General features: G+C 48.1%; 4 protein-coding genes and 1 non-coding gene across 5 annotated transcripts; 4 read left to right on the top strand and 1 right to left on the bottom strand.

Annotated features, from left to right (window-relative positions):
- The first annotated feature begins 296 nt into the window (after positions 1–296).
- F4807DRAFT_t15 lies at positions 297–388 on the top strand. The gene has a single exon. It is a non-coding gene; the product is annotated as a tRNA-Ser (tRNA).
- Positions 389–750: 362 nt separating this feature from the next.
- Positions 751–6,144, top strand: F4807DRAFT_128353 (uncharacterized protein). The gene is made up of 3 exons (XM_047992950.1): positions 751–770; positions 996–1,503; positions 1,570–6,144. The coding sequence occupies exons 2-3, from the start codon at positions 1,243–1,245 to the stop codon at positions 6,040–6,042; spliced, it is 4,734 nt and encodes a 1,577-aa protein (XP_047858952.1). The 5' UTR covers positions 751–770; positions 996–1,242; the 3' UTR covers positions 6,043–6,144.
- A 39-nt stretch (positions 6,145–6,183) lies between these two features.
- On the top strand, positions 6,184–6,563 carry F4807DRAFT_456073 (uncharacterized protein; the record flags this gene model as incomplete). Its single annotated transcript, XM_048000828.1, has 2 exons — positions 6,184–6,248; positions 6,305–6,563. 2 exons carry the CDS (start codon positions 6,184–6,186, stop codon positions 6,561–6,563), a joined length of 324 nt encoding a protein of 107 aa, XP_047858951.1.
- Positions 6,564–7,409: 846 nt separating this feature from the next.
- Positions 7,410–8,135, top strand: F4807DRAFT_456072 (uncharacterized protein; the record flags this gene model as incomplete). Its single annotated transcript, XM_048000827.1, has 2 exons — positions 7,410–7,593; positions 7,693–8,135. The coding sequence occupies 2 exons, from the start codon at positions 7,410–7,412 to the stop codon at positions 8,133–8,135; spliced, it is 627 nt and encodes a 208-aa protein (XP_047858950.1).
- A 116-nt stretch (positions 8,136–8,251) lies between these two features.
- Positions 8,252–10,319, bottom strand: F4807DRAFT_127927 (cytochrome P450). The gene is made up of 4 exons (XM_047992948.1): positions 9,235–10,319; positions 9,152–9,176; positions 8,599–9,087; positions 8,252–8,526 (listed from the first exon to the last, which is right to left on the bottom strand). Exons 1-4 carry the CDS (start codon positions 10,237–10,239, stop codon positions 8,369–8,371), a joined length of 1,677 nt encoding a protein of 558 aa, XP_047858949.1. The 5' UTR covers positions 10,240–10,319; the 3' UTR covers positions 8,252–8,368.
- Positions 10,320–11,474: the final 1,155 nt, after the last annotated feature.

Here is an 11,474-nt window from a genome sequence, read left to right as displayed (position 1 = left end):
CGTACCGTCTATTATACCATTGAGAACGAAAGTCCCTCGCTCTCATTTCTCGGTCAAATTTATCTTTTCAACTTGGCATATCCATTCGAACCCATATAATCACCTTATAGTTCCAAGTCTCAACTGTTACGCAGCTCATAATTGGCCCACTGACTACTTAAGCTTAGATCTAGCGGCTGGGGCGATGCTAGCGAAAACCTGAATTCAAACACCGCCATTGGCCGCAACGATTGAACCACGAATATAGCACAGTATATGCAGCAATGCCAACACCCATCCATTATCCGCAAGTGAAGGGCGCAGTGGCAGAGTGGTCTAATGCGTGTGACTAGAATATCTAGATTATCACATCCCTTCGGGGGCGTCTGTTCGAATCAGGCCTGCGTCGAATTTGTTCTTTTTATCATTCTATTTTTATACACCGACTTTATCATCTATCGATTCAATTATCACATGTTGTGTAGGACTCGCGTATGGGTGTGAGACTTATCATTGGCTCACATTTTCGCCCTTTCGCCCCTCACTTGTATTAAGTAGTAACATTCTAACACCAAAATCTATTCTATCAAGCAGATGAATAATCAACAAGCCTTGGTACGTTTGTTCTCATGTATATGGACTTTCCGCCACATCGATTACATTTTATTTATGAAGAGTAACTCTGAAGATAGCTATTGTTTTTAACCGATCTTTAATTACCTAGGTAGCTTTCCTTCAAATTCACGAAAATCAGAGACGCGAAGCTAGATTATAACCCGACAACAAAACATGTATGACACTATGCACCATGAACCCCAGAAGCTTGTCTTATTAGCGCCAGCTTCTGCTGCCCGAATTTACGGAGCTGCACGGGGCTTGATCGGTCGTTGATTCTCCTTCCTTGGGGATTGTTAGATCTACGAGAATTTTCTTGTGGAATAGAATCTAAGAGTCTCCGATGTACTTTGACATCCCAATCGTAACCTATGATATGACGCTGAAATCTAGTTACCTAGTTTTTCAACCCCTGGCTCCCCGGGTTCCTGTCGGTCAGCGCTAGAATCTTAGCGCATGACCTTTCTGATACAATATGGGAAACCGATCGTCACCTTCATTTTCAGCCGCTTATGTTAGGCATCCTTGCCCCTCGCCGTGGAGTTGGGGGCCAAATTTGTCCAAACATTTAATGGTGCAGTTGCTCCTTCTCGCGGGCTTAAATTTCTTCGTGTAGGTATATTCCTCGGTATTGATGAAGACTCCGAAATGGCGAAATCGATAGGATCAGACTTCTCGATGGAAGAGATGTGGCGAGATGCTACCGTTAGATTCAGCGAGCGTACTGGGATTAATATCAACATAAAACCACCAAAGACGTTAAACGACTGTATTAAGGAGTTAGAAGCTAGCCGGACTCCTGCTGAGTCCAATGGAAATAAAGACACAAAAAAATTGGAGGACTACGGTATCAATGTCCTCCGATGTCTGAAGTTACTTGGTGGCGTGGCCGCACAAGGAGCCGAGATGGTTAGCCGTTGCGCCCATCTTATCAGTCAACTCTCCAATAATGAAACGATGCTGATAGTAGTCTAGGTTTTTGGTGCGCCATCGACCATGTGCTTTAACGCGCTGTATCTACTACTAGATATTCCCGAGCAGCTCAAGTCCTTCCGCGAAGCGATCGATGGACTCTTCGAAACCTTGGCGCCTTCTCTCAGTGTCTTTAGAATCTATGAGAGGATAGATCAGTTCAACGATATTGAGCCAGAGCTCAAGCAAGCTATTCACCAGGTGATGATTAGCTTTGTAGACATTTGCGCTCTGTCTATCCAGCTTCGAGACTCGGGCAAGTGGCGCAAGTTTAAATCTAGAATGAAGTATCTCATCATTAATGATGACTCGGGCATCAAATCTGAGATTGAAAAACTTCAAAGGCTAACCAACGCTCATCATTCGATACAGTCAACTCAAACTTTGAAAGTTGTGCTTGATACCAGGGGCGACCTTACAGATTATTTTGACAGGGAGTCGGAAAGAAGTCAGCAGATAGCGGTTGACGTTGCGAGCCTTAAAGCGTCCGACGACAAACGTAATTTGGAGGATAGTAGACGCAAGTATGTCGAGAACATTAAGAAGAAGCTGGGGATTGAAGAAGCAGTCTTCAAATCTTTCAAGGATATGTGCGACAAGCCGAGGCGAGACTGTGTACCGAACACAGCATTATGGCTTGTCAATCGTCCTGAATTCCAACGATGGGCCGAGAGAGATGACAAGGAATCAGAGAACTTGTTTATTCTGATGGGAGCTCCCAACACGGGCAAAAGCGTCATGGTCTCCTCATCACTACATCATCTACGATCCATATACGAATCTTCTATCAGGTACGCGCCGAGAACCCTGATTTCTGCGCACTTCTTTCCGAATACCACGGCCAAGGATGATCAAGACAAGAGACCTATCGCGACGGCCCTGAAATGCATCGCTATTCAACTCGCAGAGCAGGATAGCGCGTACGCTAAGGCTCTTTCCCAATCTTGCGACAGCAAGAATGATAATACAGCCTTCTTTAGAGATGCTAGCTGTCAAGAGCTGTGGGACTCGCTTCGCATTGGCTGGCCTAAAGGGAACGCGACACATTATCTCGTCCTCGACGGTCTCGGTGGGTTACCAGATGAATCTCCGGATAACAGGGAGGAAAAAGAACAATTATTGAATATCATACGCAATTCTGTCCAACCGTCCGTGCGGGTGCTGTTGTCCGTGAGGCAGGATACACTGCAGCTCAATGACCTTCCTCCGCATTTCAAAATTGATATCGAGGAACATAGCAAGCAAGACATCGAGAAATACATCGAACACTATCTTGGAAACAATGACCTTCTCCAAGACGACGATGACGAGCCACTCAGGACAAAGGTTGTGCAGACTTTGGCTACGCAAGTGGGCGGTAAATTCAACAAAGTGAAGGCTGCGCTCGAGAATATCAGGGAAGTTATTGCCTCAGATGGATTAGAGACCGAACTTGACAGAGTTCTGGATGAGTCAAATATGAATGAAAAGCAGATTTCCCAGACCGTGATTGGCCAGTTAGAAGAGAGGCTGACTGGGGAAGAAATCGATGAGCTCAATGAGCTTCTCATATGGGTTATTTGCGGTAGAGTCTTCTTCACTGTCGATGAACTCAACGCTGCTCTGATACTTCGCTCTAGAAGAAGAGGGACTTTGCGACTCAGGAAGAAACTGGAGGGAAAATACTCTAATATCTTGAAGATCAGAAAGGATGGCACGGTGAACGTCACTGACGATATGGAAGAGACACTCACGAAAAGGAGGGAGAGGCCAAGAAGTGTTGATGACACCCCAACTTTTACCGCGACAATATCAGTTACCAAGGGTGACCTTAGAACCGTTCAGTCGTTTCTGTGGAGCTTGTCCCAGAAAGTCGACTCCTTGGCTCATGACACTTTCGGGTTTGAAAAGATTGCAGAACAGAAAGGGGTAAAGAACAACATACAACTAAACGAGGTGGACGGATATTTCAGCCTACTTAGGCGAACTTTCAGTTTACTTGCAAGTGAGCCCAATAAGGAATCAGAAATGCTAGGCGACTATCTTCTCAATTATCTACCACAGCACCTCGAAGAACTGTGGGAAAAATCAATCGGATTCGACGAGCTCACGCTATCTCAAAAACAAGAAATTGGCGAGGGCCTCTTCTCACTTTTCGTGAGTGGTGAAGCTATTGAAAGACATTGGAACAGCTGCCAGTCAGTAGTGTGGTATAATACTCCCGATGAAATAAAGATCTTCCGGACGTGGTTAGATGATGCAAATGTTACTAGCCGCTTGGGACGCCTGGATCGAGATTGGCTGAAAAAGGTTAAGGAGAGCTCGAATCCGGACCAGGCCCTGCTTGAAAATATTATGCGAACCGTTGCTTGGCTTTGGTTGCGCGATAGGAAGTGGGCTGCAGTAAGACCGTTCGCATGGTTGAGAGGGTTTCATGAACTGCCATCGCCACTTGAAGAACAGAGTAACACAGATGGCGACAATGAAAAGTCTAGACCAACAACGATTGAGGACATCACGGAGTGGTGTAAAGGGGTTCATCCTATCACTACTGACGAAGAAAAGGCTCTTATGTACGAACGACTTGGAGAAACGTACCATGCCGAATTCCAACTCCCGAAAGCAATCGAGGCGTATAATAAGTCCATTGAATTAGGAAATCTTAGCTGGCAATGCCTTGGTGGATTAGCAAGGGTCCTTGCAGAAGATAAACAATATGAAATGGCTTGCCAGGAGATGGAAAAGGCACTGGATATCCTGAATGGCGAGGATGTTCCGAAGAAAGACGCCCTTCTCAGCGCCAACTATAGCTGCCTTGCCGAATGGCAAGTTGAGCTCGGGCAATCCAAGCGTGCCATTGAATATGCGAAAAAAGCCATTGAACTGCTTCCGGACGAGCATAGACCTCGGTTTGAACTCCTAAAGATTTATCTCGACAATGATTTCGTCAATGATGCAGTTGATCTCCTGAGAGACTTCGTCATGGCCGCACCACCTAAGAACGGAATAAGCCTGTTTGGAAGGGCCATAACTGATATGATACTTGGAGGGAGGCCCGCCGTCATGTTCGCGAGGTGCTTCAACGCGCTTTCTGGAAACCCAGAGACTTTTGCTAGTGTGGTCCGACAAATGGACCTTGTGATTGAGCAGGCGAGATCAGAAGAATACATTTATAAAATAGCAACATTGCTTCTTTATAAAGGTATCGCCATCTACCGCTATGATCTGGGAGAACCTACGCGTGTCCAGAAAGCTCTATCGTGCTGGGAGCAGTGCGTAGGCCTTGGGAAATATACCGGGGTCCCTGCTCAGTTATCGGCCATCAGTTGGATATGTGGTTACTACTTCGACCAAATCAATGCGTTGAGTAAATCGAACTCCACTGGATTTGATGTCTACGTGGAAAAGATGAATGATTTGACAAGTCAAACGCCTGCTTTATCGAATATCGATGCGAAGACATACTTGGCAAGTTATTATGCTAGGATCGCAAAAGACGTACCGAAAGCTCGGGCAATCTTGCAGGCGCATATTGACTCAGCTTTTGACGTACTCTCCGATGACATCGACGACAACGATAGCGATGGCTACTATTCTCTTGCAGAAGTTCTTCTGTATTGCGGTGACGAAATTAGCGCGCTCTCTGCGTTTTCGCTGCCACTGCCCCCGTCACCTAACAGGGAAGTCCTATCGTGGATCCTTGAATCAGAATCGGAACTAAAGCAATTCCTAAGTACTAAACTAATTGCTGCCGTTGCGAAAACTTGTCCCACAGCTTCTATTGATGACCAGCTAGAATTCTTGATCAGACACATCAATGAAATTCTTGACACGACGGATGATGATAAAGGTACAACTACTCACGACGCAGCTACTTCAGAGGATAACACAAATCCCACTGAAAACTCTGCCGATACCAATGGCGATGCCGACAGTGTAGCGAACACACAATCCGCGAAGACTTCTGATTTAACAAGTATAGACAACGACAGCGTCATCGACACGAGGCGGAAGCCGGCAGCTGAGGATGAAGACGTGGGAGTGGAAACGAAGACTGCGTATGGAGAGATCCTGGCAAGGCTCAAGCAATGGTCCCATGCGCGCGAATACGGGGCAAGGCGTTGGTGCGATGTTTGCGACACGATGTGGGATCTCGACAATGGGTTAAACCATTGCAAGTATTGCTACAACATAGATTTCTGCGATAGATGCCTGGATAAGCTGAAGGCTGGCACTCTCAAGATGACGTCTCTCGAAACCCAATGTAACAAAGACCACGATTGGTTACGACTCCCGAAGTGGGATAAGGAGAGATACCTTCGCGCCTTTAGGAACGTTGTCTATGTTGGGGACCACATTGACAGCGAGGGGAGACGTGTAGAGGCAAAGGAAGTACCCGCTTCAGAATGGCTCGATGGATTGAAGAAGGAATGGTGTGTGAAGGAGAAGCCCGCGCAAGCTGCAAACGCGAGCGAGGAAGTAGCCGTTGAGGATTGAATGGTGATTATGGCAAAGATAGCAGGATAGTGATGATGGTACGCTAAAGGGTTTGACGGATATTGTAAGCCTACCTAGGTAAGTGCGGATGTTAATGGGCACATACTAAGAAGCATAGTATACATCGAATGAATGAAGTTCATGACTTCTGTTAAGAGACCAGTTTCTTTCACCCGCGACACCAGCTCTCCCGAAGATGGTCAATGGTCCATAACCTGTTTCCTTGCTGGCGAGATGGGTCATGCTTGGATCAAATTCTCAGTGGCAGAGCGTCAAAGGCTGTTCTCGAGCAATTCAACTCCGTCTTCTCGACCGCTACAACTGTGCCTGAACCCATTATCATTCACGAGAAGATCTGGGCCGAGGAGCCATTCTTCTTCGGTGCTCCACCTCATGTCATGCCCCCCGGCGTGCTAACGTCCCTCAGCTCGGACGTGCTACGAGAGTCCGTTGAAAATATTCGCTTCGTCGGCACGGAAACTTTTGTTATTAAGAAGGACCACATGAGTGGGCGCCATTAGGTCCGGACAGAAGTGTATGGAAGAAGTGACCAAACGCTTACATGGGTAAATTGGAGCATCTAATTTGCTAAAAATTCGCGTTTATAGTTGTCAGCGGCCTGCCCACGGGCCACCTGTCAAGCCTATGAGGCCTTAACTTATACCATGCTCCTAGTTATTCCAAATGCCTATCATATCTCACATTCCCGTAACCAACAGCCATTCTCTTGGCTAGAAGTCAGCCCGGTTCAGTTGTCGGAATAGTATGATAAGGTAGGTGCCTGAGCTGGTTGCTTCTAGTTGCTTTTTCTACTTAGAATCGATATTCCCTAAGTAGGTACCTAGTAGGAAGATTCAGGCACGCGGCCCAATGTCTCACGCCGCGAACAAAGCAAGGTTACTTGTGCCGTCTACGATAACTTTCGAGTGACACCCTAGGGGTGCCAGTATGGAAGCGAGCTGTAGCTATGGCGATAAGCATTTATCTATGCATGCCACAATGAGTCAACACAGAAAACCCTTCCGCGGATGTTCGTTTGCCAAACGTGGGGCCTATCAAAAATGACCAATACTTCCAGAACACACGAGTGTTGTAAGCGCATGGCTTTCGAACATTGCCCAATCATATTCTTTATAGTGAAGTGTGTAAAGCAGGCTGCCGTCGGAGGTGTAGAGGAGACCCACTGCAGGCCGACCTCGAAACACATTGGCCTCAGTCAAGGCAGACCGGGCAGACTTCTCGGTCCTCAGCCTGACGTTCATATTTAATCCTTTAATTCCCCATATGAATCCCACCTACACTCGATCAAACTAAGGTCATCTTATCTTAAAACTTCCATATATTCTCCCAGCAAACGAAACGTCAAGATGAATTCCTCCGGCTTCGCTAAAGTCGCCACAGACGGTGCGGCAAAGGCCGCGAAATGGGTCGCTGAGAACCCTAAGAGCACCGCAGCGTACGGCGTCTCAGGCGTCGCCCTAATAGCACCCGCTATCATCGCCGGCCCCGCCCTAGCAGCAGTTGGCTTCGGCGCGAATGGAATTGCCGGAGGTACGTTTCTATACACAGATCACCCACCTATTCTAAAACAAACAAATACATAAATAAAAATGAAAGTCAGGTTCTAACAGCAGTCTTCACTATTCGCAGCTTCTCTCGCAGCGGGTGCACAAGCCTCAATTGGAAACGTAGCGGCAGGGAGCCTGTTTGCAACCTTGCAAAGCGCTGGAATGGCCGGATACGGTGCCGCCATCGTCAATGGAGTTGTCCAAGCAGGAGGCGCGGCCGCCGTGATCGCTACCGGAGGCACGTCTGCCCTGAAATCGAAATTGCGTAAGCGCGAGCGAAAGCACGACCTTGTCCTTATTGAGAATACGTGGGCTGAGCTAAGATCGACAGTGAAGGAAGACCTTGGTAGTGATGGCGGCGATGATGCTCAGCAAGACGGCGTAACCGTGACCGTGACGGAATTGGAGAATGCGGTGGACCAGTGCTGGGTATCTATTTCGCCCGACACGATCGAGGAACTTAAAGACTCCGTGCCACAGCAGATTGAGGCCTACAAGAAGAACGATGGCAAGACGGAATATTGAGTCATGTGTACTATCCGTGGAAGCATCAGAGTGAGAGGGATATGCTAGTTTGTTTACCCATCTTTATGATTGGCAAGGAGAAGAAATTGAATTGGAAGTCTTATGCTACCTAGGTAGGTAGAAGGTAGATAGCTCACTCGGTTAACAGAACTCATGGTTTATTGCCTCCACCAACCGCCCCTATTTCTATTCTCAGAAGAAGATCAACATAGCTTCTAATTAACCCCAGAACATCAAACAGCCTCGAGCTTCACAAAACACTGCCGAGGAGCCCGGAGCAATTGCTCATGAACCTGGAAGCTATTGAACTCAGGGGTTACTGGAAGGAATTTGAACTTCATAACAGTCAGTACGATCATGATGCGCAGTTCTATCATAGCTAAACGTCGTCCTGCAATCACACAGCTACCGTCAGTAATCTTCTTTTAGATCTTCAATACTAACATATTCTTTGATAACTTACCAAAACAACCCCTAGCCCCGCCCCCAAAAGCATTCTGCGGCAGCGCAGCAGGATCAAAGACCTCATTCCCATCCTCATCGACCTTAAACCATCGCTCAGGCGCGAAACTCTCAAGATCCTGCGCACTCGGCTTGAGCGTCCAGTCCACGTTGCCGCTCTTCTCGAACGCAGCGCGGCTCGTCGGGCTCCGCTTCTCCTCGGGCACGGGAACGGGACGCCACCCGACCGACGTGAGGGCCGCGACCGAGGTGCCGGCGGGGATCTTGTGGCCGAGGATCTCGGTGTCGGTGGTCGACATCCGGATCACGCGGCCTGCGGTGACGGCGCAGCGGAGCGTTTCTTCTATCGTGGCGTTTAGGTACGGCACGTCCTTGGTGAGCAGGTCTGCGACGTCGGGGAGCCCGTCGCCGGGAAAGGCGGCTTTCAGGGCTGCGCGGAGCTTCGTCTGCGCTGCTTGGTTGTTGGTCATGAATTTTACGAACCATTGAACTATCGACCCGAGTTAGGTAGTGATCCTACAGAGCGAGGGGTAGGGAACGGGGCTGGAACATACGGGTGGTACTTGTGGTATCATGACCCTTTCACCGTGTGTTAGCTGAATGACACCCGACTTCTACTACGTATGAAGTAACTTACAGCGTATATGAAAAGCAGAAGTTCGTCTCTCATTCCCGCGTCTTTAGTGGGATCCGGAATAGGTTTGCCAGCTTTCTGGGCGCTAATCATGCTGCGTCTGAGAACAAGGTCCATAGCACATGTATCATGCTCCGATCCGTCATTAGAGCCATCCAAGACCTTTTGGAAACGAGCGGAAGCGTCGAGGAGAATACGGTCGATTTCACGGTCCTTAGTCTCGGTGTACTTGCGATAGGCAGGATTCCTCTGCATCCTCCACCGAGTCAACGCAGGCCAGAGGGAGCCTCGCCACGTATTCGCTAGGTTGTTGAGGTATTGCACGGTGCTGTGCATATCCAGGCCCTTAGTCTGAACCTTCTTCCCCGTCTCGAGCATCTGGATCTGGGCTTCGACTAAGTCCAACCTCTCCCCAAAAGTCGCCGTCCAGATGGCGTCGAGGGCCGCGTAAGAGAAGTCCTCGCTAACGTCGATAGGGTGGCCAACCGAATGTGAACATCGCACTTCCCAAAGCTTCGTTAGGTCCTCGGCTGCGGCGTATATATGCCTAGCCATGACCTTCCGCAGGAAATCAGGATGCATGGTATCTTGCCAGGTCTTCCGCTGTGCTTTGTATTCGGGGGTCGTTGACTGCGCGATGGTCGAGCGTGGGATGAAAGTTTGCCAAACTCCAAACGTCGTGTCCTTATCGAACTCCTTTGATCTTCTCAACAGTATGTCTGCCGCTTCTCGCGGGTCATCGACCATGATTAATGGTTTTGAAAATGGATTCATGAACAACTGGTGGATTGGTGATCCATACTTCAATGATCGACGACCGATAGGCCGAGTCCACTCAGTGGTCTCATTGAAGGCCTCCGTGATGCTTGGAAGGTCACCGGTGATCCTCTTAGCTGATCCCGTGTCGTATGGGATGCCAGACAGAGGGCGAGGGTAAAATAACAGTTTTACCAAGAACCTGAGCAGGATGACTGCCAACAAGCCAATGATAACAAAAGCAATCTCCATGATGTTAAAATGAATTGTTAACTTAGCGCCTAGATACAAATTCAATCAACTGAAATGGCATGATGTTTTTTTCGAGAGGATGAGATGTAGTATAGGCATATATATAAGTCCCGATATAAGGAATGAACAAGTGGGAAACGGGCCTCCACATCACAATGTCACCTTCCCATCCCAATTGGAGCGTACCTAGAATGTCTGCATCCTCGCCGACCGGGAATAACCTGCATATTCTCTTGTAGAGCGCGCCAAAGCCAATGGGTAGACATGCGTCTCCTACCTCTCGCGATCCACACAGGAATAACAGGGGGGGCTAGTGTCGTTACGAGCGAGCAAACCACGAAGAGTGCGGAGATATCACATGGAATCCTAGTTTCTATGTAAGTTGCGAAATCTGCATGAGCAGTTCCGAAGGCGTGCGGACATAAATTTCATCCAATCGCTCATCGCGACAGTAGGATAGGACTTCAGTAAAGAAGTCATGCCGCGGTTGTCTGTATGAGGCCCGCGGAGAATGTTGAGATAAGAGGTGGAACTCCGCCGTCCGGAGGGGTGCAGATCAATCGTCACCGAAGTATCACTATCATTCCGTAAATTTAAAACATGTCATCCCAAGATGGGGTCAAAGGGCTGCTAATGATTCGTCTTTCGCAAGAGAGTAGGTAACTATCCGCAAATCGCTTCGCGTCTCGCGCCAGAACTCGGGCTCCGACAGGTGAAAGCGTTTCTCGCCGTGGCGGGCCCGAGCGGGGCTCCAGAAAAGGGGGTGGCGCACCGAACTACCGGATCGGAAGCCCTTTCCAACTCATCGATATTTCACCCTTATTTCAGCGTTAACTCATAATCCCACCGAATATGTGGAGTAAATTCATTCACAGGGGAAAAACAAGGAAGTCGACTTTAGTGAGTTCGTCCGAATCTCGCACTTGGACGCTTGTTTTACCAGCCATTTTACTTCATGATTATTTAGGTGTTTACTTCCCTAAGCACCTACCTAGTTGTGGCGTTCACTATGAATTATCTTTCTAGATATTGTCGGCGGGAAGGTATCTTCAACACTTTGATCATCATGTTTTATTATGGATCTCTTCATCCTCTCCAAATGTTGGTGGGAGTATCTTGCGAAGTTCGGGCGTATTTAGCCCGGCGCTTCGTCCGGTTAAATGCCTACCTATGCAGCCTGCATTAAGAGTAGTTCGTTTATGTTTATAAACGTGAATTATCAAGTTCGTAATGTT

This window comes from Annulohypoxylon truncatum (genome assembly GCF_022578515.1).
Source record: "Annulohypoxylon truncatum strain CBS 140777 unplaced genomic scaffold F4807scaffold_2, whole genome shotgun sequence".
Taxonomy (NCBI): domain Eukaryota; kingdom Fungi; phylum Ascomycota; class Sordariomycetes; order Xylariales; family Hypoxylaceae; genus Annulohypoxylon; species Annulohypoxylon truncatum.
Note: the sequence above shows the minus strand (reverse complement) of the source record. Positions and strands in the feature narration are given on the sequence as shown.